Source organism: Sphaerodactylus townsendi, linkage group LG12, assembly GCF_021028975.2.
Source record: "Sphaerodactylus townsendi isolate TG3544 linkage group LG12, MPM_Stown_v2.3, whole genome shotgun sequence".
Taxonomy (NCBI): domain Eukaryota; kingdom Metazoa; phylum Chordata; class Lepidosauria; order Squamata; family Sphaerodactylidae; genus Sphaerodactylus; species Sphaerodactylus townsendi.
In genome coordinates this window covers 50,510,035-50,537,423 of record NC_059436.1, presented here as the reverse complement: position 1 = coordinate 50,537,423, position 27,389 = coordinate 50,510,035, and the positions used below count along the sequence as shown (strand labels likewise).

The 27,389-nt window shown below is 49.6% G+C and overlaps 1 protein-coding gene across 10 annotated transcripts in view; it reads left to right on the top strand.

Moving 5' to 3' along the window:
• The first annotated feature begins 215 nt into the window (after window positions 1-215).
• Window positions 216-27,389, top strand: part of DNM1 (dynamin 1) — a 221,228-nt gene continuing 194,054 nt past the window's right edge. For 6 of the 10 annotated variants that reach the window (XR_007245887.1, XR_007245886.1, XM_048512476.1 and 3 more), the window contains exon 1: window positions 217-684. Coding sequence is in view for 8 of the 10 variants with exons in the window: in XM_048512476.1 (XP_048368433.1) it covers window positions 524-684 (161 nt within the window). In the remaining 2 variants the exon portion in view is untranslated. Of the gene's footprint in view, window positions 685-27,389 lie in introns of all 10 variants that reach the window. The other 4 variants (XM_048512475.1, XM_048512473.1, XM_048512474.1 and 1 more) reach the window with 2 other exon arrangements.

Below are 27,389 nucleotides of genomic sequence, written 5' to 3'. Positions count from 1 at the left end.
CCAGCTCAGGTTTTGCCCAGGGCTACAGTTTGCCCAGAGCTGCCTCGTTACGCCCCTGCCTCCCCCCCAATTTGTTATTTGTCTCCTCTACAACCCATGGACGGGGCTTTAGTTGGGGGGGAAAAGACTACAACTCCCATGAAGCTCTCCGAGCTGAGGGACGGCTGCGGGCTCCCCCTAGCGGTCGGTGCGGGCAAGGGCGCTGTGCCTCCCGCCGGAGCAGCCAGGTGGCTCGCGGCGCTTGAGCGGGCAGTCGAGGTGGGCAGCGCTGCTGCTGCTTGCTGCTGCTGCTGCAGAGAGCCCGCGAGGGATCTGGCTTAAGTGGTGGGGGGGGAGCAGGCTCGCGAGGCCGGCAGAGGAGGCCGCCCCTGGAGCCGCGGGCGAGCAGGACCCCCCCCCCCCCCCGTCCCGATGAAGACCCGGCGCCCCCGAGCCCAGCAGCCAGGCGCCCGCTGAAGGAGCCCCAGCCCGGAGGCGAGAGGAAGCGACTGCTTTGCGCGCCCGGGAGGGAGCCGCCGCAGCCATGGGGAACCGCGGGATGGAAGACCTCATCCCTCTAGTCAACCGGCTGCAGGATGCCTTCTCTGCCATCGGCCAGAATGCCAACCTGGACCTGCCCCAGATCGCGGTGGTGGGGGGGCAGAGCGCCGGCAAGAGCTCGGTGCTGGAGAATTTCGTGGGGAGGTAAGGCGGGCCCCAGACCCCCCCCCCACCCCCCACCCCTGGCTTGCACGGTGGCTTCTGGTTACGACCCCCCTTTTTGCCGGATTTGGGGGTGCAGTGCTCCCGCGGGGTTGCCATCCATGCGCATTGTGCCCCCTCCCTCCCTCCCTCCCCATTGCAATTTGAAATGCAGCACAAGCCGGGAGAGGAGGGGGCTGCTGCAGCTCCCCTTGGGTTTGGGAGATGAAAGCTTCCTGCCCTCCCTCCCTCCCTCCCCCCCACCGCCCCCCCCACACACACACATTGTGGGCATTGCCCGGTGGTAAGCTGTGCCCTGCAAGAGAACTGTGGATGGCGCCCCTGTGATTGACAGGTGACATCCCATCCTCTGTCACCTTCATCAGGGCGAGAGGCATTCTCTTCCCTTCCCCCATAGGATGTTTGAACGCGCACCTCTGTTGGATGTACGCATCTATGCTTGTGGCCATTCTCTGTGTTACAAACACATATATCCCACTCTGGGCGGATATGAAATCTGGTTGGGAAAAGGCCATTTTTAGCCAGGCGTTCCTCAACCTTTATGGGAAAGGGAGACGAAGGTGAAGTGTGTATGTATGTAAAATGATGTGTGTGTGGGGGTGGTGGTATTACAGCAAACCACCCCTGCTGGTCCTTGGAGTGACTTACGGCACAAAAAAGAAGCCATTTGTCTGAGGGTGGAGAGGGAGAGGAAGAGAGAAACGGAGCCGATTTGCCAGTCAGGAGGTTTAACGGTTTTAATCCTAAATCATTTATTTATCTTTTGAACGGTATGGAAGCTCTGGGCAGGAAGGCCGGCTCTGGGCAAGGCTGGGGCGCAGGATCTCTTTTCCCCTCTCCCCGCTGTCCTTCCATGCCGGAGGAGAAATGCTTCTGGGGTGGGTTGGGGTGGACTTGAGGACGTTGCTTCAAGGAGAGGCAGGAGCAGAGGTTTGGTGCCGAGTGCCCACGGACCCTGCAGAGCCCGGACAAAGCCGCCCGTGTGTTATGTAATCTCAAGAGGGTAGAGAAGAGTGTGTGTGTGAACGGAGAATCGGCACAACGCTTTGGGTTTTTTTTTCCCTTTGGTGTTCTGCAACTGGGAGGGAAAGCCCTTGCCAAAAAATACCGTTTCTGTAGGGTTGCCAAAATGTGCCTACGTTAAATGCGTTATGGTGCCTATGGAAAAAAAAATCACTGTAGCGTGATTGCATATGGATGTCAAGAAATTATTATGGATGCAAAGCACGCTCGCCGCCAAGATGCTGTTTAAGAACAGCAGTGCCCCCAAGATGACGTTGCTTTCCCTATTGCTAAACCTCAGCCTAGCTGCAATCCTGCCAGGTGAAAAGCCACGAAGGGCGAGTGTGTGAAAAACTGGATCCCCAAGGGTCTGCAAAGGTACCTGGCTCCAAAGGCCACCTGCCAGCCACCTACTGAAAGAGGAAGGTGGCTGTGGGCTGGGCCAGGTAGCTGTACAGTTAGCATCAGTTGGATACGCTGCCGTCTCTAGGGTGATGCCGTGCTGGCAACCGAGAAGGTGAAGGACAACCCTTGTGCCGTGACCAGGGAGCTGCGCGTCCCGAGGAAGCCCAGCCGTGGTTTTCCTCTGTGTGACCTTCAAATCCATTTCTGCCAACCTCTGCAAAGAGCAGACAATCTGAAAAGATGGTCCATACAGACAGACAGGTGGAGAGGCAGCACCTGAGGACATAGCTCGTCTGTAATAAGCTTATGTTTTGCTTTAATTCTTACCATTTGGGAACATCACTTTGCTCGGCTGGCAGGCCAGGTGCCGGGGGATTCCCCTAAGAGAAGAGAGATGCAGCGTTTCGGTGCGCAGAATATCCGCTGCTTCTTTTCTTTCCTCCGTGCTGTTGTCTGCAAGCTATCTGTTTTCAAGATATTCCTGCCTGAAAGGATCTAAGATGGCCACCACCAGCTCCCTTCTGGTCCACATCAGGCTGCTATTCTTCATAGCTGTTGAATTCTAGAAGAACGCAGCTTGGAGCGTTAGGAGACAGAGCGCAGGTCCATCATCTTAGGTGCCGAGGAAGATTCTCTGCTGGAGAGGATCGGAATAGCAGAAATCCAAGGAAAACCTACCCGTGGGGCATATCAGGAAAAGCCTGAAGCTGTCCTTTGCAGATGCCTGATAATCAGTTTGGAATCATTCTGCAAAAAATGTCATTTAAAATGTATTGTCGACGGCTTTCTCGGCCGGAATCACTTGGGTGCTGGCGTTGGGCTATATTGCTTAGCAGCATTTTCTCGATGCTACTGCATCTGTGGCTGGCATCAGATCAGATCCTCTGAAGATGCCAGCCACAGATGCAGGCGAAACGTCAGGAGAGAATGCTGCTAGAACACGGCCATACAGCCCGGAAACCACACAGCACCCAAATGTCGTTTAAAATGTCAAAAAGTTGAGTACCCCCCCCTCCAAAAGGCTGTTATTGCTGCCATCAAATTGACCCAAATGAAGCAGAAAGGGGAGGTACAGATCCTTGTTGGTCGATTGTCGCTTAGCTTGGGTCAGAATTTCAAATGAGAGCAGATTCAAGGTTTCTTCCACAGTGTACAGAGATTATGAAACAAGACCTTTCGGGTCCTTTTGGTTGTCAAATTAAAAAAAAACACCTTCTCGTGAAAGAAGAAGAATTTTACAATCGTACTAAACTGCCCTAAATTTTGCCTGTGGAAAAAACACACGTTAGCATATCTTGAGTAGTGAGCTGCAGTGGTACAAATGACAGAGATGTTTCATAGAAATCTGGTTGCACAATTTCCTATGAAGAGTCAAAGAACGTATCATGATTGTCCTCGACTTTTCAAAAACAGGCAGGAAGAGGAGTTCGGCCTCAGCGTATTGTTTACAGCGGAACACAACTCCCCGACGAAGGCCAAGCAAATTGGATTTCCACATTCTGTCTTTTTCTGGTCTCCTTCCCAAGAGAGGGAATGAGGATGTGAGCTCATTGGGTTTCCTTTGGTGACCTCTATGGTAGCAGATTGCGTGGCTGTAGGGGTGTTGTTCTTTTTTAAGGTGGTGAACGGTTCCAAACAGGGCCACTAGAAAGAAATCCTTCAAGGAAATTATTGGGGAAAAATGAGTCAAGGTGCTGAAGGGAATGCCCCCCTGTTGTCTGATGCCATTATTGGGTCTGGAAGACTGTTTGAGATATACTGACTATAACCTTACTGACTGTAAGGTTTGCCTCACTGTAATAGTGTTCACCATTCTGTCACGGTTTACATTACAAAGCAATGCTTTTTAAAGATGGCTGCAGCCAGCCAAGCTGTGACAATCTGTTCCTTGGTTTATGTGTAGCGAAAGAAACTCGTGTTGCAATAGTACTGATGAGCCATATTTTTTGGAGTCCCGGTTGGCACTTAGCTTTGTGCTAAATTTGGTTCTGGCTGGTTTGGAGTTGTATTCCTCCCCACCCTCCCCCTAAAGAAAGAGGAACGAAATAATGTATATGGTGTGAATCAGTCTCAACTAGGGTCGGAAGTTGGTTCCAAGAGCATGTCTTGTGGGTTACCGAGAAGCCAAATATTTTGCTTTTCAAACACACAATTGGAAGAGAATGCTTTGGTGTTAGATGAGACTAATTTTACCTCTATGCTACAAATCTGAACTGGATTGAAAGCGGATGAAGGGAGCATTCCTATACAGGCTTAACCAGAAATAAGCCCCATGGTCTCCAGTGGGGCTTACTCCTGGGAAACGGTATCTCTAGGGCATAGATGTCAAACTCGCAGCCCTCCAGATGTTATGGACTGCAGTTCCCATCATCCCCTGCCAGTATTATGCTGGCAGGGGATGATGGGAACTGTAGTCCATAACATCTGGAGGGCCGTGAGTTTGACACCTGTGCTCTAGGGTACAGCCTAACTGTTCCATCTCCCCTCAACCACCACCACCCCCTAGCAAAATCGCTCAGCCGAGTTAGGAAGAAGGTACGGTAAGTATAATTTGGGGCATGTTTGAAATTTAATAGAATATAATTTTGCCAATATTAATTAAAATTTATAAGAATGTTTTCTTCCAATAGCTTTTTTCTTAGAATTCTTTGGTAGAGATCTCACAGCAATGAAAGGTCAAGTTATCAAATCTGAAGACAGGCAAATATTTTGAGCAAGCTGTGGTAGGAATGTACCCTATAGCTCGCCCTCTCTGTCCATTTATTCTGACTTCTAGAGTACTGTAGGTCTGGAAGCTTTGTAGCAGATGGTGGCATGTCACTGACTCTCTCAGAGCGCCTGACCCCCAAGGCCTGGTGTCTTTTGGGCCACGACGCTAATCTTCTGGTTCAAAATGCTTGTCGTTTCCTCCCCTGACTAGCAAGACTGTTTATAGAAGAAGAAGAGTTGGATTTATATCCCCCCTTTCTCTCCTGTTAGGAGACTCAAAGGGGCTTACAAAGTCCTTTCCCTTCCCCCCCCTCACAACAAACACCCTGTGAGGTAGGTGGGGCTGAGAGAGCTCCGAAGAGCTGTGACTAGCCCAAGGTCACCCAGCTGGCGTGTGACTTGTGCACAGGCTAATCTGAATTTCCCAGATAAGCCTCCACAGCTCAAGTGGCAGAGCGGGGAATCAAACCCGGTTCCTCCAGATTAGAGTACACCTGCTCTTAACCACTACGCCACTGCTGCTCCTTTCATGCACACAGACAATTTGAAAGCTCTAGAGGTGCTTTGCCCTCCACTGTAGAATGCAACTTGACTCACTTTCTTGACTTACCTGAATTGCCTATTTTGGATTAAGAGAACTGAATTGTTTGTGCTGGGTCTGGAGCTGATAAATGAATAGTTTTGTTTAACAGCCGTGGGATTAGAGCCTCGGGCTTCTCATTTCTTCCGGTCCTGGGATTTCAAAAGATCTTGGAAATGCAAGCAATATTCTGGACCCCAACACTCCAGACCAGGGGTCAGCAACCTGTGACTCTCCAGATGTTCATGGACTACAATTGGCCATGCTGGCAGGGGCTGATGGGATTTGTAGTCCATGAACATCTGGAGAGCCACAGGTTGCAGACCTCTGCTCCAGACCTATTGCTGAGATCTCCACATTCAAATTTATTCTGCAAAAAATCTGACTCTCCTATCCTTTTGCCCATGGCAGCTTCTGTTTATATTTTGTGAGATTTCAAACATACCCAGTTCCTAATAATATAAAAAAATGTCAAAAGTCCAGATATCAATCTGAAAAACACTTGTGGCATAGTGGCTAAGAGCAGTGGCTAAGAGCAGGTGCATTCTGATCTGGAGGAACCGGGTTTGATTACCAGCTCTGCCGCTTGAGTTGTGGAGGCTTATCTGGGGAATTCAGATTAGCTTGTACACTCTCACACACGCCAGCTGGGTGACCTTGGGCTAGTCACAGCTTTTCGGAGCTCTCTCAGCCCCACCCACCTCACAGGGTGTTTGTTGTGAGGGGGGAAGGGTAAGGAGATTGTAAACCCCTTTGAGTCGCCTACAGGAGAGAAAGGGGGGATATAAATCCAAACTCCTCCTCTTCCTCTTCCTCTTCCTCTTCTTCTTCTTCTTCTTCTATTGGTTATTTACAGCTGTGCCTAAATAGTATGCTGGTTGCCATATGCCCCGGCTCCCTGTCTTTTATCTACTGGAATAAATCCACATGTTGCTCATCTCAAGCGTTATAATCACTTCAGGCATCATAATCACTCTTGCAGAAGAGAATAGAATAGAATAGAATAGAATCTTTATTGGCCAAGTGTGATTGGACACACAAGGAATTTGTCTCCGGTGCATATGCTCTCAGTGTACATAAAAGAAAATACATTTGTCAAGAATCATAAGGTACAGCACTTAATGATTGTCATATAGGTCTAGTAAGCAATCAGGAAACAATCAATAGTAATAAAAACATAAAATGTAAAATCATAAAATAAAATGAAATGTCAGCACAGGCTATAGTCATACAGTCATAATTGGGAGGAGATGGGTAATAGGAATGATGAAAAAGTAGTGCAGTAATTATATAATAAATATATAATAAATAGTTTGACATTATCGAGGGAATTATTTGTTTAACAGAGTGATGGCATTCGGGAAAAAACTGTTCTTATGTCTAGTTGTCTTGGTGTGCAGTGCTCTGTAGCGACGTTTAGAGGGTAAGAGTTGAAACAGTTTATGTCCAGGATGCACGGGTCAGTAAATATTTTCACAGCCCTTTTGACCCGGTGCGGTATACAGGTCCTCAATGGAAGGCAGGTTAGCAGCAATTGTTTTTTCTGCAGTTCTGATTATTCTCTGAAGTCTGTGTCGATCTTGTTGGGTTGCAGAACCAAACCACACAGTTATAGAGGTGCAGATGACAGACTCAATGATTCCTCTGTAGAACTGTATCAGCAGCTCCTTGGGCAGTTTGAGCTTCCTGAGTTGGCGAGAAAGAACATTCTTTGTTGTGCTTTTTGATGACATTTTGATATTAGGTGACCATTTTAGGTCATGAGATATGATGGAGCCTAGAAATTTAAAGGTCTCTACTGTTGATACTGTGTTGTCTAGTATTGTGAGAGGAGGTAGGATGGGAGGGTTTCTCCTGAAATCTACCACCATTTCTACGGTTTTAAGTGTGTTCAGTTCTAGATTGTTCCAGTGGCACCACGAGGCTAGTTGTTGAACCTCCCGTCTGTATGCGCTCATCGTTGTCTCAATGAGACCAATCACTGTTGTATCATCTGCAAATTTCCAGCATTTTAACAGATGGATCATTTGAGATGCAGTCATTGGTATACAGAGAGAAGAGAAGTGGTGAAAGTACACAGCCTTGGGGGGCCCCTGTGCTCATTTTACAGGTGTCTGATGTAATTTTTCCTAGCTTCACCTGCTGTTTCCTATCTGTTAGGAAGCTTGTGATCCACTTACAAATATGCTCAGGTACTGCTAGCTGATTTAGTTTGGTTAGAAGAATGTCCGGTCTGATAGTATTGAATGCTGAACTAAAGTCAACAAAGAGGACCCTTGCATAGGTCTTTGGCGATTCAAGATGCTGTACGATATAGTGCAAAGCCATATTAATAGCATCATCTGTCGATCTATTTGCTCGGTATGCAAATTGCAAGGGGTCCAACAGTGGATCCGTGATGGTTTTCAAATGGTACATCACTAGCCTTTCAAAAGTTTTCATAACTACAGATGTTAGAGCAACTGGTCTGTAGTCGTTCAGTTCCTTGATGGAAGGCTTCTCGGCACTGGGACGATAGTGGAGTGTTTGAAGCAGGAAGGAACATAGCACATCTCTAGTGATTTGTTAAAGATTTGGGTGAAGATGGGGGCCAATTGGACAGCACAGACTTTAGGCAAGAAGGTGTTATCTTGTCTGGGCCTGGTGCTTTTCCAGGCTTCTGTCTGTGAAATAGATCTTGCACTTCCTTTTCTGAGATCACCAGGGGTTGTAAACCCAATGAAATGGGTTCAGTTGTAGGAAGTTTGGCTATTGTTGGTGCATCTGAGATAGAGGTTGTGGAGAAAGGTGACTGTAGATTGTTTTCAAACCTACAGTAGAACACGTTCAGGTCGTCTGCCAATTGCTGATTTCCTTCAGCTTGGGAAGGTGGTTTACTGTAACCAGTGATATTTTTGAGAGTTTTCCACATGTTTGCTGTTTCGTTTGGTGAAAACTGATTTTTTAGCTTTTCAGAGTAGTTTCTTTTGCTGCTCTGATCTCCTTTGTTAATACTTTTCTGGCCTGATTGTACAGCATTCTATCACCCTTTCTGTAGGCCTCTTCTTTGGAACGACGTAACTGCTTAAGTTTAGCTGTGAACCAAGGTTTGTTGTTACTATATATACGCAAGTTCCTGGTTGGTATACAAAGATCTTCACAGAAGCTGACATATGATGTTACAGTATCAGTGAGTTCATCCAAATCTGCAGAGGTGTCTTTAAAAATGTTCCAGTCTGTACAGTCAAGGCAAGCCTGCAGCTTTAACTTTGCCTCTTCAGTCCAAGTTCTCACTGATTTAGTTATTGGTTTTGTGGCTTTAAATCTTTGTTTGTAAGCAGGTACAAGGTGAATCATGCAATGATCAGAATGGCCTACAGCTGCTCGTGGTAAAGACCGATAAGCATCTTTCAGTGTTGTATAGCAGTGGTCTAAGATATTCTTGCCTCTGGTGGGACAGTTGACATGCTGAAAGTATTTTGGTAGGTCTTCCCTTAAGTTTGCTTTGTTTAAATCTCCCAAAATAATAACCAGTGAATCAGGGTATTTGGCTTCAGCCTCCATAATCTGATCAGTTAGAGTTCTTAATGCCTTTTTTACAGACGCTTGTGGATGAATATAAACCAAAAAAAAAAAACAGAACTGAATTTATCTCTCGAGGGGAATAAAAGGGTTTGCAATTAATAAGTAAGGACTCCAAATTTTCATCACAGAATTTTTGAATTATTGTTATGTCTTGACACCAGCTTTTGTTGATGTATATACATAATCCTCCTCCTTTTTTCTTCCCTGATAATTCTGCAATCCTGTCTGAACGAAATATCTGAAACCCCGGTATGCACATGCTATTATCATCAATGCTCTCATTTAGAGGAGGTTTGAATTAGTGTTTTATTTTACATCATGAATAAAACTTTCCAATCATATCGTGGCTCACTTGCAGCTCCAAGAAAAAGAAGAAGAGCTGGATTTATATCCCCCCTTTCTCTCCTGTAAGGAGACTCAAAGGGGTTTACAAACCCCTTCCCTTTCCTCACTCACAACAAACACCCTGTGAGGTAGGAAGGACTGAGAGAGCTCAGAAGATCTGTGACTAGCCCAAGGTCACCCAGCTGACATGTGTTGGAGTGCACAGGCTAATCTGAATTCTCCAGATAAGCCCCCACAGCTCAAACCTGGTTCCGCCAGATTAGAGTACACCTGCTCTTAACCACTATGCCTGCTGCTCCTTCTTATTCTGTTCTATTCTCCTTGCCATTCTATTGGCCATGTAAACTGCCCAGTGGTGAGATCCAAAATTTTAGTAACAGGTTCCCATGGTGGTGGGATTCAAACTGTGGCGTAGCGCCAATGGGGCTGGGCGGGGCACGCTGGGGGCGTGTCCGGGCATTCTGGGGGGGCATTCCTGGGCGGGGCTATGGCAAGGACGCAGCCGCTGCGCCAGTCCTTGGGCGGGAAACAAATGCACGCAGGCGCAGGCTGCCACGCACGCCGGTGCACCTCCTGCTAGACTGCTTCAAGTTCTGCGCGCTACTGCTGAGAGGAGGGGCGTCACTAAGGCAAAAACCACGTGGCAAAACCACCCATTAGTAACCCCCTCTCGGCACACAGAAATAATTAGTAACCTACTCTCGGGAACCCGTGAGAACCTGCTGGATCCCACCTCTGAAACTGCCTTCAGGTGATAAAATATGAGTGGTCCCCAAGCATTCTGACTTGCTTGCCTGTCCACATTTCCTTGTTAGTCATTTAGGGCACATATTAACCAAGAACCCAACCCTACCTACAATTTGCAAAAGCTGTTCTGTCTGCTAGCCCCAAAAGGGAGTTTCAATCTCTGCAGGTAACCAGGCGAGCATCTTATTTACAAACCTGGACCAGATGCCCTTCCGCAGTACATTTGCTTCCTGCGTGGGTGGTTAGCAGCCCCAGCTCACACCGCTGCCTCTTCTGCATGCTGCTTTTGCCTTTTTTAAAATCAAATTTAATTTACAAAGTGCTTTGTAATCTTTACTAGAGGCTTGCCGCCAAAGATTTGGCTGGGAATTTCAAATCAATAGGTGAACCTCAGCTGTCTTTACCTTTTAGCTGCCTGGATCATTCTGTCCGCTCTCTGTTTTTTCTCCCTTGTGCCCTCTCTTGCTTATCTGGGGAATTCAGATTAGCCTGTACACTCCCACACATGCCAGCTGGGTGACCTTGGGCTAGTCACAGCTTCTCGGAGCTCTCTCAGCCCCACCCACCTCACAGGGTGTTTGTTGTGAGGGGGGAAGGGCAAGGAGATTGTAAGCCCCTTTGAGTCTCCTGCAGGAGAGAAAGGGGGGATATAAATCCAAACTCCTCCTCCTCCTCCTCCTCCTCCTCCTCCTCTTCTTCTTCTTCTTCTTCTTCTTCTTCTTCTTCTTCTTCTTCTTCTTCTTCTTCTTCTTCTTCTTCTTCTTCTTCTTCTTCTTCTTCTTCTTCTTCTTCTTCTTCTTCTTCTTCTTCTTCTTCTTCTTCTTCTTCTTCCCACAACAGACACCTTGTGACTGAGGTAGGTAGGACTGAGAGAGTTCTGAAGAACTGTGACTAGTGAGCCCATGGTCACTCAGCATCAGAGTGCACCTGCTCTTAGCCACTGCTCTTAGCCACTACGCCGCTGCTGCTGGTCACCGCTATTGCCACGTGGAAAATGGGGGACCCAATGGCCAAGGGAGCACCCTGGGTCAGTGGCAGAGGTGAGGTGAACGTCTGCCCACCAAATCCTCCCAACTTAGCTGCCACTAAACTACACTGGCTAATAAGGAATCCTGCAGAACTAGCTTGGAGGAGTTTGTGGGGAGGAGAAATGGAACAGTGCTTTTCTGAAGACCCCATGGCATCGTTTGCAGTTCCTCCACAGATGTATCCTTATTCAGGGTTTGGGATACTGACATAGCAACATGGAGCAGCAGTGGCGTAGGAGGTGAAGAGCTCGTGTATCTAATCCGGGGGAACTGGGTTTGATTCCCCGCTCTGCCGCCTGAGCTGTGGAGGCTTCTCTGGGGAATTCAGATTAGCCTGTGCACTCCCACACACGCCAGCTGGGTGACCTTGGGCTAGTCACAGCTTCTCGGAGCTCTCTCAGCCCCACCTACCTCACAGGGTGTTTGTTGTGAGGGGGGAAGGGCAAGGAGATTGTCAGCCCCTTTGAGTCTCCTGCAGGAGAGAAAGGGGGGATATAAATCCAAACTCTTCTTCTTCTTCTTTTTATCAAAAGTGATCAAGACTTGAGGTACGTCTGAAAAGTTGCCAAAGGAAGGTGGTGCTCTCTAATTTTGTGGATCTTCTCCAGATTCTGACCTGTCAATAGACTTAGTGGGATCAAGAGGTAAATCTGGACTGTACTGCCAAAGCTCAGATTGCATTTAGTTGAATGACATCTTAATTACAAAAACTGTTCCCTGCATGTAGAAATCTAGTGTCACAGGGACAAGGGTCTGGCCTCCCTGACTTATTTTCTTTCCATTCCCTCTACTCTACTAGAACCAGGGGGCATCCATTGAAAATGCTGGGGGGGGAAGAATTAGGACTAATAAAAGGAAACACTTCTTCCACACAACGTGTGATTGGTGTTTGGAATAGGCTGCCACAGGAGGTGGTGATGGCCGCTAACCTGGATAGCTTTAAAAAGGGCTTGGACAGATTTATGGAGGAGAAGTCGATCTATGGCTACCAATCTTGATCCTCCTTGATCTCAGATTGCAAATGCCTTAGCAGACCAGGTGCTCAGGAGCAGCAGCAGCAGCAGAAGGCCATTGCTTTCCCATCCTGCATGTGAGCTCCCAAAGGCACCTGGTGGGCCACTGCGAGTAGCAGAATGCTGGACTAGATGGACTCTGGTCTGATCCAGCAGGCTAGTTCTTATGTTCTTACTCTCTGGGCAAACATTAAAACATGTTGTCCCTGATACCCTGAAGAAGAACAGTTGGGTGGCAGGGGATGGGTGAGGAAGTTTAGCAATTGATTCTAGCTTTGACGGTTGGTTCCTTTGGAAACAAATCCAGAGAAACAGTACAGGGTTTTTTATTTTTATTTTTTTGCTGGCATTTATCTCATTGCACAAGCACATTTTCTTCTTCCGAGTACAATAGATCACCCCCTAGTCACTAATAACTATTCTCCCAGTAGCACTTACTCCTCTGTTAATGGATTACTCAGCAGCGCAGAGCCTATATTTGCGATAACAGATGTCCAGGGGGTTGGTGTTTCTGCGTGCGCAGGTGTGCATTGGCAGTTGAGGACACAGCATGGTGCTTGCAACACAGATTATGGTGATGAAGTCTGGCGAAGGCGTGAGAGGAAGGAAAGAGAAGTCGCTGCATGGATCTGCTCCACGTGCTTTTAAACACCAACTAAGAGGGCCATTGTGGTGTAGTGGTTAAGGTTTTGGATTAGTACCTGGAAAACCCAGATTGAAATCCCCACTCATGGTGTGGAAGTTTGTTGGATGACCTTGGGCAAGTCACGCGGTCTCAGCCCTGGGAGATCTCCAGGGAATACCTGGGTTGTGATGTGGAGGAAGACGATGAGGAGAGGCTGCAGCGTTTGGGACTCTTTAGTTTGGAGAGGAGACGGCTGAGGGGGGATATGATTGAAGTCTATCAAATTATGCATGGGGTAGAAAAGGTTGACAGAGAGACATTTTTCTCTCTTTCTCACAATACTAGAACCAGGGGGCATCCATTGAAAATGCTGGGGGGAAGAATTAGGACTAATAAAAGGAAACACTTCTTCACACAACGTGTGATTGGTGTTTGGAATATGCTGCCACAGGAGGTGGTGATGGCCACTAACCTGGATAGCTTTAAAAGGGGCTTGGACAGGTTTATGGAGGAGAAGTCGATTTATCTTGATCCTCTTCGATTTGAGATTGCAAATGCCTTAACAGTCCAGGTGCTCGGGAGCAACAGCCGCAGAAGGCCCTTGCTTTCACATCCTGCATGTGAGCTCCCAAAGGCACCTGGTGGGCCACTGCGAGTAGCAGAGAGCTGGACTAGATGGACTCTGATCTGATCCAGCTGGCTTGTTCTTATGTTCTTATGATGGCAAACCACCTCTGAAGGTCTCTTGCCTTGAAAACCCAATAGGGTTGCCATAAGTCAGCTGTTACCTGATGACAGGAAGAAGAAGAAGAAGACTGTCCATGACATGGTGGAGTGGCTGCCCATTGGGGGGGGGGGCATCCAACTGAGGTTTTGCCCAGGGCTACAGTTTGCCTCCTTATGCCCCTGGGTGTTGTAATGTACGCTTGTAAAGGATGCAAAGGTACCATACATATTGCGATCAGTTTGATTACAGCAGAGGGAAAATGCTGAGGAACAGAAAATTATCATCTACAGTCAGATTAGAATCCTATGTCTCTGTTCAGCCTTGGAAGGTTCAGTGTTCCGATCTGGTGAATGAACTGAAATTCCTCAATCTCACCTTGCAATCTCCTCTTGAAGTTTCTTTGTTTGAGGACTGCAGCTCTTCGGTCAGCAATGAAATGATCCAGAATGATCTGTGATTTATGTATGTTTATTGCCTTCAAGTGAGCCCTCACAAACTAGTTTCTGTTTCCCCCACCAAGGGCAGTATGGGAAGGGCCTAATTATTTCTAGTTCTACATCTGTAGGCTGTAGTTCCAAGTGTGTGTGAAGCAATAAAGAAACCTAGTTATGAAGCTGTCATTGGCTCTGGTGCGCTGTCAGGATAGGTGAACTTAATCCTACACGCTAGAGATCCCAGAGGAGAGGATACTATACTTTCTGCTCCAAATAGTTGGGATCTACTGCCTGACGGTACTCATGGGGATGGCAGACATGTTACTCTGGGAGCAGCAGTGGCGTAGTGGTTAAGAGCAGGTATACTCTAATCTGGAGGAACTGGGTTTGATTCCCCGCTCTACCGCTTGAGCTGTGGAGGCTTATCTGGGGAATTCAGATTAGCCTGTGCACTCCCATACACGCCAGCTGGGTGACCTTGGGCTAGTCACAGTTCTTCGGCGCTCTCTCAGCCCCACCCACCTCTCAGGGGGTTTGTTGTGAGGGGGAGAAGAGCAAGGAGATTGTCAGCCCCTTTGAGTCTTCTACAGGAGAGAAAGGGGCAGTGGTGGGTTCCAAAAATTGTAGTAACAGGTTCCCATGGTGGTGGGATTCAAACTGTGGCGTAGTGCCAGTGGGGCTGGGCGGGGCATGATGGGGGCGTGGCTGGGCATTCCGGAGGTGGGGCATTCTTGGGCGGGGCTGTGGCAAGGACGCAGCCGCTGCGCCAGTCCTTGGGCGGGAAACGAATGCACACAAGCGCAGGCTGCCACGCATGCTGGTGTACCTCCTGCTAGACTGCTTCAAGTTCTGCGCGCTACTGCTGAGAGGAGGGGCGTAACTAAGGCAAAAATCACGTGGCAAAATCACCAATTAGTAACCCCCTCTCGGCACACGCAAATAATTAGTAACCTATTCTCGGGAACCTGTGAGAACCTACTGGATCCCACCTCTGGAAAGGGTGGATATACATTCAAACTCTTCTTCTTCTTCTGTTCTAGCAAAATAAAATCAGTGTCCTATGGGCACCTTCAGGACTAGCAACACTGATTTCAAGATAAGCCTTTGTGGGCCACAGTTCTCTATTTCACATATGTGAGGGGAAGGCTGTCCTGGGAATTCTTTTATGGGGAAGATCGTGAGATGGGAAGAGGTTTTGAGGCAGTGAGATTTGATGTGGATTCCATCACAAACCTTTCAAGTGCAAGTTATCCGTGTAAGGGTCAAAGGGAAAAGTTGAAGCAGAAAAATTAGGCTGCGAATCCCATCGTGGGCTTTGGCTCAAGTCTTCAATTTCCCCTTTACATATTTATGCTTCTTTGCACGCTGATAAACAGCCCCCTTAAGTTTTCCCAAATGCAGTCTGAGGCTTGTGATTTTCCGCAGGAACATGGCAGTAGGGAAAGGGTTAAAAGGCCCGTCATGCCCACACCAATCTTCCTCTTTAAATAACAGCCGTTGCATAAACTGTAAAGTCTATGAAAAGAATCGCAGACTAACATGGGAAATATCTTTCTGCCCTTGGCTGCAGTCTTGAGAAGCTCCCGAATATAGTTGCTCCCATCCCTGCAGCCCAGCATACTAGATGCCAAGGTGTGGTATGTGCATCTTTGTGCAAATATGCTTCCTCTTAGGGCAGAATTGTTTTCCAGGTCTTGGGTTATATGTTCAATGGTACATCCACAGGTGGGATCCAGCAGGTTCTCACAGGTTCCCGAGAGTAGGTTACTAATTATTGGTGTGTGCCGAGAGGGGGTTACTAATGGGTGATTTTGCCACGTGATTTTTGCCTTAGTTACGCCCCTCCTCTCAGCAGTAGCGCGCAGAACTTGAAGCAGTCTAGCAGGAGGTGCACCGGCGTGCGTGGCAGCCTGCGCCTGCGTGCATTCGTTTCCCTCCCAAGGACCGGCGCAGCGACTGCGTCCTTGCCACAGCCCCGCCCAGGAATGCCCCGCCCCAGAATGCCCGGCCACGCCGCCGTTGTGCCCCGCCCAGCCCCATTGGTGCTACGCCACAATTTGAATCCCACCACCATGGGAACCTGTTGCTAAAATTTTTGGATCCCACCACTGGGTACATCTACCCCATGGGCATGGTGAGCCAACATGGCATAGTGGCTAAAGCATTGGTCTAGGATCTGGGGGACTAGTTTGAATCTCCACTTGTGCCATGGAAGCTTGCTGGGTGACCTTGGGTCACTCACACAGTCCCGGCCTAACCTCGCAGGGTTGGTGTGAGGATAAAATGTAGGAGAGGGGAACAGTGTAAGCCACTTTCAGTCCATCCTGGGGAGAAAAGCGAGGAATAAATAAAGTAAACAAATAAACCGATAACTGCTTAAAATAGTGATTTGTTTGTTTGCTGCATTGTGGCTCAACCCCACCCCCCACCCCACCCACCCCAAAATATCCTGGTAGCTCTTTGGAGAAAAGTCCTAGCATTCACTACTATCTTGAGACCACCAATGAAAGAAAGCTTTATGGTTCAAGCTTGGGGTTGGATGAAATGTATGGGAATGAACGGAGCAGCAAAGATACCTGTAATATACCTCCCTTGGTTTCTGGGTTGCTTTGAGAAATATTTTACAGAAGGAAAAACAACCTGTCTGGCTCTAGTGCGAACTTTAAAACTCTACTTTTAATGAAAATAATTAAAGCATTTATATAACAGAACCACAGCACTTAATCAACAACAAAGTATACCTATTATAAATAACAACAACAATAAAGCAATGAGTAATACACACACGGGGGATCCCAAATGCAGAAATGGACAGTCAGAGGTATACTGTCTCTGAACATGGAGGTTTCATTTAGTCATCATCCCATAGATTTGCCTGATTACCTTTTAAAGCCATCCATGTAAGCTGGAGGCCATCTTAATATTCATGGCGTCTTTAGACAACGTACTCTTAAACAGGGGGTGCCATTTGAGTGAATTTCATTGACGCTGATGCAGCCATCAAACTGCGGAGATTCCTTGCTGAGAGCATTCACCAGTTTGCCATGAACGTTAATTATAGGGGAAAGGAGCAATTTTCCTTGTTTTAGCTACAGGGTAAAATTTGCCGTACTGTGTTGAGCATTTAATTTATTGGTGGGTTACAGCTGAATCTGTGCCTCATTCTTCCTTATGATAAACAATAGCTGGGATTTGAAGGTGATGGGATGTGTTTGTGGGAGGGGGGAGATCAATACACAAGTAGCAAAAATGGTATGTGTGTGTGTGTGCGCGCGCGCAGCTAAGGGCACTAAGGTTAGCCTTTCACAAGGCAAACATTATGGCTTGCATATCCAGTTCCAATTCCTTTTAATGTCTGCTTTCTTTCTGAAATGGAAAGGCACTGTGCTGTCCTTTGTTACTCGGATAAAAAAAAAATCATATCAGAATAATCCCCCCCCCCCCCCCGCCTTTACAAGATTAGTTTGGGTCTAAATTTAAACAAGAGAGAGGAATAAATCTGTATGCTGTGTTTTTTGTTCTCTCTTTGCTGCTAGCAATGGCTGCTGATGCATTGTTGAAGTCAAGAGAGAGAGGAGCTGTAGTTGTGTATTCAAGTGCATTTACTTATGCTCATAGTGCATGATGGGAAATGTTGTCTTTTCAAGGGAATAATGTTTCAAATCAATGTCAGGTTTTCTGGACCTCTGATGGAATACCCCATAGATGAAGGTCTGAGGCCCTGAGATGGGGATGAACAACCGTTTCACAGGGGTCACCTAAGACTCTCTGCATCAGTGTTCTCCATCTGTAAAATAGATAAATGTTAGGGTTGGGGGCCACCACAACATGACAAACTGTTTTAAAGGGTCGCGGCATTAAAGGGTCCTACACATTTTTGTATTCTTTCCTGCAAGGGGTTTGTGGCTGTGTACATGGTATTCAGCCCTGACTTGGATAGCCCAGGCTGTCTCCATCTTGTAAGATCTCAGGAGCTAAGCAAGATGAGCCCTTGCTAGTATTTGAGGGGCGGTGCGGGGACCGCCAATGAAGTCCAGGGTCTCGATGCAGAGGCAAATAATAGCAAACTGCCTTTGGCCATTTTTTGCCTTGAATATCCTGCAAGGTCATCATGAGCTGCTTGAAAACAAAACCCAAGGTTCCCGCCCATTTTATCCTTCAGCGTATCTCCAGTTGGCGTTACAGCGAATTGGTAATGCCAACTGGAGATACGCTGAGGAAACCTCATTTGTGGGAATATCATGTGGTTTGTAGCAGTGGTGGGATCCAAAATTTTTAGCAACAGGTTCCCATGTTGGTGGGATTCAGACAGTGGTGTAGCGCCAATGGGGCTGGGTGGGGCATGACGGGGGAGTGTCCGGGCATTCCAGGGGCGGGGCATTAATAATTTCTCTGTTATTGTAAAAAACGCTTGCTGTAAAAAAAAAGTTCCTAATTTCCAGCTGATATCTTTCTGTCCATAATGTAAACTCATTATAGCAAGTCCTATCGTCTACTGCCAACAGAAACAACGACTTCTCCTCTAATTGACTGCCTGTCAAATACTTCATACTTTCAAATACTTAATTTTGTTTCTAGAAATCAAAAGAAGGAGACTTTCCTTAAACAAGGAACTTTACCATATTTTTATTCATTTTATTTATTTATTATTAGTTTTATATACCGCCCTTCCCCCGAGGGCTCATGTTTTATTACTAAAACATGTTTTTAAAACAGCCCGACAGGGAGAATTATCCCGTTTTCTACCTTTGCTAACCAGCCACATAGGAAACAACAGGACTTTATGATTTTGGGACCTAATGGAATTTCTAACAGAAAAGCGGACGCAGTTAGTAACCCCCTCTCGGCACACACAAATAATTAGTAACCCACTCTTGGGAACTGGTGAGAATCGCTGGATCCCACCTCTGGTTTGTAGGCATTTTGCGTGGCCATTTACAAAGGCGCACCAGAAGAGCATCTTCCTTGAGCAGCCAGTTTCTTACTGGATAGGGCTGGGTTGCTGACTGCTAGTCCTCCAGGTATCCCCCATCCACCAGGAGCAACAAAAATAGTGAGTCTGAGAGGAGGCAACAAAGAACCACACAACAAAGAAGTGCCAGGGTGCCTATTTCCAGCTACTGAGCCAGATTACTGTCTGAGAGCTCCATGATGTGAATTCGCCAGATACTTTTCTTGGAACCTTTATGGTTTTGACCAGTAAATGGTCAGGAAGATTCTGGCGGGTAGCCATGTTGGTCTGAAGCAGCAGGGAAAATTTTTTAGTCTAGTGGCACCTTTAAGACCAAACCAGTTTTATTCTTGGTCTTAAAGATGCCACTGGACTAAAACTTTTTCTACTGGTCAGGACATCACTCTGAGAAATTACTCCACTCTGAGAAATTACTCCAACGGCATCCGTAAGTTTGGCTTGCCTCATTGTGGCCAACAGACACAAGCTGTGGTCAGTGGTGGGATCCAATAATTTTAGTAACAGGTTCCCATGGTGGTGGGATTCAAACTGTGGCGTAGCGCCAGTGGGGCTGGGCGGGGCACAACAGAGGCGTGGCCGGGCATTCTGGGGTCGGGGCATTGCTGGGCGGGACTGTGGCAAGGACGCAGCCGCTGCGCCGGTCCTTGGGCGGGAAACAAATGCACGCAGGTGCAGGCTGCCACGCACGCTGGTGCACCTCCCGCTAGACTGCTTCCAGTTCTGCGCGCCACTGCTGAGAGGAGGGGCGTAACGAAGGCAAAAATCCCGTGGCAAAATCACCAATCAGTAACCCCCTATCGGCACACACCAATAATTAGTAACCTACTCTCGGGAACCTGTGAGAACCTGCTGGGTCCCACCTCTGCTTTAAATCTTCTGGTTGGTGTCAGTTTTCTGGGCTGTGTGGCTGTGGTCTGGTAGCTGTTTCGCCTGCATTTGTGGTTGGCATCTTCAGAGGTGTATCACAGAGAGAAGTCTGTTACACACTGTGTCCAGTGCCTTCGACAATACTTTAAATCTTCCTTGTCTTCTTTGTTATTTCCCCCAGTTGAATTGTTTCTTATTCATTCATAAGTGGTCAGATTCTGCCGGTTACCAATAATTTACTAATGATTATTGTTTTGCTTTTGTGGTTTGTATGCTTCAAAATATTAGTAAATTTTGTTAAACTCTAATATGTTTTAGGGGTTTTTTTTTCTGATGGCAAGTAGGAAAGATTTTTTTCAATCTGGTCCTCACACGTGATCCATATTGTGGTTTCTCTATTACTGTGTGTGAATGTGGAAGTGAACAATGAAGAAAGCTGACAGGAAGAAAATGTATTCATTTGAAATGTGGCGTTAGAGGAGAGATTTACGGACACCGTGAACTGCCGAAAAGGCAAATAAGTGACTTCCAGATGAAATCAAGCCTGGATTTATGTTAATCTTTATTACGATCCAAGATCAGCGAACAAAATATCAAACCTAAAAAAACAGAAACTGAAACTACTGTACTTCGGTCACATTGTGCAAAGAGAAAAGTAACTGGAAAAGACAAAAGTTCTAGGAAAAATGGAAGGCTGCGGGAAAAGAGGAAGGCCCAACATGAGGCGGGTTGACTCTTTGCAGTAAGTCACAGCCTTCAGTTCGCAAGACTTGAGAAAGACCGTCAGTGGTAGCACGCTGTGAAGTCATTAATCCATATTGTGGCCATAAGTCAGAAACAACATTATGGCACATCACAAACACATCATACATGGAATGTCTGGTGCCTGTCAGGAGCCAGGGGAGGGAGGGAGGGAGGGAGGGAGGGAGGGAGGGAGGCAGGCAGGCAGGCACGCACGCACGCACACACACACACACACACACACGTTTCGGCAGAGGTGTGAGGGAGACAGACAGACAGACACACACACACACACACACACACAGGGGTTTCGGCAGAGGTGTGAGGGAGACAGACAGACAGACACACACACACACACACACACACACGTTTCGGCAGAGGTGTGAGGGAGACAGACAGACAGACACACACACACACACACACACACAGGGGTTTCGGCAGAGGTGTGAGGAAGACAGACAGACAGACAGACACACACACACACACACACACACACACACACACACACACGTTTCGGCAGAGGTGTGAGGGAGACAGACAGACAGACACACACACACACACACACACACAGGGGTTTCGGCAGAGGTGTGAGGGAGACAGACAGACAGACAGACAGACACACACACACACACACACACACACACACACACACAGGGGTTCGGCAGAGGTGCGAGGGAGACAGACAGACAGACACACACACACAGGGGTTTCGGCAGAGGTGTGAGGGAGACAGACAGACAGACACACACACACACACAGGGGTTTTGGCAGAGGTGCGAGGAAGACAGACAGACAGACAGACACACACGGGTTTCGGCAGAGGTGCGAGGGAGACAGACTGACACACACACACACACACACACACAGGGGTTTCGGCAGAGGTGTGAGGGAGACAGACAGACAGACACACACACACACACACACACACAGGGGTTTCGGCAGAGGTGCGAGGAAGACAGACAGACAGACACACACACACAGGGGTTTCGGCAGAGGTGCGAGGGAGACAGACAGACACACACACACACACACACACAGGGGTTTCGGCAGAGGTGCGAGGGAGACAGACAGACAGACACACACACACACACACACACACACAGGGTTTCGGCAGAGGTGCGAGGGAGACAGACACACAGACACACACACACAGGGGTTTCGGCAGAGGTGCGAGGAAGACAGACAGACAGACACACAAACACAGGGGTTTCGGCAGAGGTGTGAGGGAGACAGACAGACAGACAGACAGACAGACACACACACACACACACACACACACACACACACACACAGGGGTTTCGGCAGAGGTGCGAGGGAGACAGACAGACAGACACACACACACACAGGGGTTTCGGCAGAGGTGCGAGGGAGACAGACAGACAGACACACACACACACACACACGGGTTTCGGCAGAGGTGCGAGGGAGACAGACAGACACACACACACACACACACAGGGGTTTCGGCAGAGGTGCGAGGGAGACAGACACACACACACACACACACACACAGGGGTTTCGGCAGAGGTGCGAGGGAGACAGACACACACACACACACACACACACACAGGGGTTTCGGCAGAGGTGCGAGGGAGACAGACAGACAGACACACACACACACACAGGGGTTTCGGCAGAGGTGCGAGGGAGACAGACAGACACACACACACACAGGGGTTTCGGCAGAGGTGCAAGGGAGACACACACACACACACACACAGGGGTTTCGGCAGAGGTGCGAGGGAGACAGACACACACACACACACACACAGGGGTTTCGGCAGAGGTGCGAGGGAGACAGACAGACACACACACACACACACACACAGGGGTTTCGGCAGAGGTGCGAGGGAGACAGACAGACAGACACACACACACACACACACACAGGGGTTTCGGCAGAGGTGCGAGGGAGACAGACAGACACACACACACACACACACACACAGGGGTTTCGGCAGAGGTGCGAGGGAGACAGACAGACAGACAGACAGACAGACAGACAGACACACACACACACGGGACTCGACAGAGGTGCGAGGGAGACAGACACACACACACACACACACACACGGGGGGTTTAGAGGGGTGAGGGAGAGACAGACAGACACACACACACGCACACAGTTTCTTGGGAGTGCGAGGGAGACAGACAGACAGACACACACACACACAGGGGTTTCGGCAGAGGTGCGAGGGAGACAGACAGACAGACACACACACACACACAGGGGTTTCGGCAGAGGTGCGAGGGAGACAGACAGACAGACACACACACACACACACACACACAGGGGTTCGGCAGAGGGGCGAGGGAGACAGACAGACAGACAGACACACACGGGTTTCGGCAGAGGTGCGAGGGAGACAGACAGACACACACACACACACAGGGGTTTCGGCAGAGGTGCGAGGGAGACAGACAGACACACACACACACACAGGGGTTTCGACAGAGGTGCGAGGGAGACAGACAGACAGACACACACACACAGGGGTTTCGACAGAGGTGCGAGGGAGACAGACAGACAGACACACACACACACACACAGGGGTTTCGACAGAGGTGCGAGGGAGACAGACAGACAGACACACACACACACAGGGGTTTCGGCAGAGGGAGACAGAGAGACAGACACACACACACACACACACAGGGGTTTCGGCAGAGGTGCGAGGGAGACAGACAGACAGACACACACACACACACACACAGGGGTTTCGGCAGAGGTGCGAGGGAGACAGACACACACACACACACACACAGGGGTTTCGGCAGAGGTGCGAGGGAGACAGACAGACACACACACACACACACACAGGGGTTTCGGCAGAGGTGCGAGGGAGACAGACAGACAGACACACACACACACACACAGGGGTTTCGGCAGAGGTGCGAGGGAGACAGACAGACACACACACACACAGGGGTTTCGACAGAGGTGCGAGGGAGACAGACAGACAGACACACACACACACAGGGGTTTCGGCAGAGGTGCGAGGGAGACAGACAGACACACACACACACACACAGGGGTTTCGGCAGAGGTGCGAGGGAGACAGACAGACAGACACACACACACACAGGGGTTTCGACAGAGGTGCGAGGGAGACAGACAGACAGACAGACAGACACACACACACAGGGGTTTCGGCAGAGGTGCGAGGGAGACAGACAGACAGACACACACACACACACACAGGGGTTTCGGCAGAGGTGCGAGGGAGACAGACAGACACACACACACACACACACACACACACACAGGGGTTTCGGCAGAGGTGCGAGGGAGACAGACAGACAGACACACACACACACACACACACACAGGGTTTCGGCAGAGGTGCGAGGGAGACAGACAGACAGACACACACACACACAGGGGGTTCGGCAGAGGTGCGAGGGAGACAGACAGACACACACACACACACAGGGGTTTCGGCAGAGGTGCGAGGGAGACAGACAGACAGACACACACACACACACAGGGGTTTCGGCAGAGGTGCGAGGGAGACAGACAGACAGACACACACACACAGGCGTTTCGACAGGTGCGAGGGAGACAGACAGACAGACACACACACACAGGGGTTTCGGCAGAGGTGCGAGGGAGACAGACAGACAGACACACACACACACAGGGGTTTCGACAGAGGTGCGAGGGAGACAGACAGACAGACACACACACACACACACACAGGGGTTTCGGCAGAGGTGCGAGGGAGACAGACAGACAGACAGACACACACACACACAGGGGTTTCGACAGAGGTGCGAGGGAGACAGACAGACAGACAGACAGACAGACAGACACACACACACAGGGGTTTCGACAGAGGTGCGAGGGAGACAGACAGACAGACACACACACAGGGGTTTCGACAGAGGTGCGAGGGAGACAGACAGACAGACAGACACACACACACAGGGGTTTCGGCAGAGGTGCGAGGGAGACAGACAGACAGACACACACACACACAGGGGTTTCGGCAGAGGTGCGAGGGAGACAGACAGACAGACACACACACACACACAGGGGTTTCGGCAGAGGTGCGAGGGAGACAGACAGACAGACACACACACACAGGGGTTTCGGCAGAGGTGCGAGGGAGACAGACAGACAGACAGACACACACGGGTTTCGGCAGAGGTGCGAGGGAGACAGACAGACAGACACACACACACACACACAGGGGTTTCGGCAGAGGTGCGAGGGAGACAGACAGACAGACACACACACACACAGAGGTTTCGGCAGAGGTGCAAGGGAGACAGACAGACACACACACACACACACAGGGGTTTCGGCAGAGGTGCGAGGGAGACAGACACACACACACACACACACAGGGGTTTCGGCAGAGGTGCAAGGGAGACAGACAGACACACACACACACAGGGGTTTCGGCAGAGGTGCGAGGGAGACAGACAGACAGACACACACACACACACAGGGGTTTCGACAGAGGTGCGAGGGAGACAGACAGACACACACACACAGGGGTTTCGGCAGAGGTGCGAGGGAGACAGACAGACACACACACACACACACACAGGGGTTTCGGCAGAGGTGTGAGGGAGACAGACAGACAGACACACACACACACACACAGGGGTTTCGGCAGAGGTGCGAGGGAGACAGACAGACACACACACACACACACACAGGGGTTTCGGCAGAGGTGCGAGGGAGACAGACAGACACACACACACACACAGGGGTTTCGGCAGAGGTGCGAGGGAGACAGACAGACAGACACACACACACACACAGGGGTTTCGGCAGAGGTGCGAGGGAGACAGACACACACACACACACAGGGGTTTCGGCAGAGGTGCGAGGGAGACAGACACACACACACACACACAGAGGTTTCGGCAGAGGTGCAAGGGAGACAGACACACACACACACACACACACACAGGGGTTTCGGCAGAGGTGCGAGGGAGACAGACACACACACACACACACACACAGGGGTTTCGGCAGAGGTGCGAGGGAGACAGACACACACACACACACACACACACACAGGGGTTTCAGCAGAGGTATGAGGGAGACAGACAGACACACACACACGCACAGGGGTTTCGGCAGAGGTGCGAGGGAGACAGACAGACACACACACACAGGGGTTTCGGCAGAGGTGCGAGGGAGACAGACAGACAGACACACACACACACACAGGGGTTTCGGCAGAGGTGCGAGGGAGACAGACACACACACACACACACACACACACACAGGGGTTTCGGCAGAGGTGCGAGGGAGACAGACAGACAGACACACACACACACACAGGGGTTTCGGCAGAGGTGCGAGGGAGACAGACACACACACACACACACACACAGGGGTTTCGGCAGAGGTGCGAGGGAGACAGACAGACAGACAGACACACACGGGTTTCGGCAGAGGTGCGAGGGAGACAGACTGACACACACACACACACACACACACACAGGGGTTTCGGCAGAGGTGCGAGGGAGACAGACAGACACACACACACACACACACAGGGGTTTCGACAGAGGTGCGAGGGAGACAGACAGACAGACACACACACACACACAGGGGTTTCGGCAGAGGTGCGAGGGAGACAGACAGACAGACACACACACACACAGGGGTTTCGACAGAGGTGCGAGGGAGACAGACACACACACACACACACACACACAGGGGTTTCGACAGAGGTGCGAGGGAGACAGACAGACACACACACACACAGGGGTTTCGGCAGAGGTGCGAGGGAGACAGACAGACAGACACACACACACACACACAGGGGTTTCGGCAGAGGTGCGAGGGAGACAGACAGACAGACACACACACACACACACAGGGGTTTCGACAGAGGTGCGAGGGAGACAGACACACACACACACACACAGGGGTTTCGGCAGAGGTGCGAGGGAGACAGACAGACACACACACACACACAGGGGTTTCGACAGAGGTGCGAGGGAGACAGACAGACACACACACACACAGGGGTTTCGACAGAGGTGCGAGGGAGACAGACAGACAGACAGACAGACAGACACACACACACAGGGGTTTCGACAGAGGTGCGAGGGAGACAGACAGACAGACACACACACACACACACACAGGGGTTTCGACAGAGGTGCGAGGGAGACAGACAGACAGACAGACACACACACACACACACAGGGGTTTCGACAGAGGTGCGAGGGAGACAGACAGACAGACAGACACACACACACACAGGGGTTTCGACAGAGGTGCGAGGGAGACAGACAGACAGACAGACACACACACACACACACACACAGGGGTTTCGGCAGAGGTGCGAGGGAGACAGACAGACAGACACACACACACACACACAGGGGTTTCGGCAGAGGTGCGAGGGAGACAGACAGACACACACACACACAGGGGTTTCGGCAGAGGTGCGAGGGAGACAGACACACACACACACACACACAGGGGTTTCGGCAGAGGTGCGAGGGAGACAGACACACACACACACACACACACACAGGGGTTTCGGCAGAGGTGCGAGGGAGACAGACAGACACACACACACACACACAGGGGTTTCGGCAGAGGTGCGAGGGAGACAGACAGACAGACAGACAGACAGACAGACAGACAGACACACACACACACACACACACACACACACACACAGGGGTTTCAGCAGAGGTGGGATGCAGCCTATTCGCACCTATTCGGTAGAACCGCTTACTAAAATTTTCTCAATTTGGAGAACCGGTTATTAATGATTAACTCCACTAGGGACAAGGGGTAATCTCTGACCCTGGGGTACAACAAATCTTGTCAAGTGGGGATGCAGTATTCCCCAGGGCCCCTGCAGCCCCTGCCCACCATGGCACCCCCCCCCCCACGTATGTATGAACTGTATGAAATAATACAATATATAGTAATTCTATTTT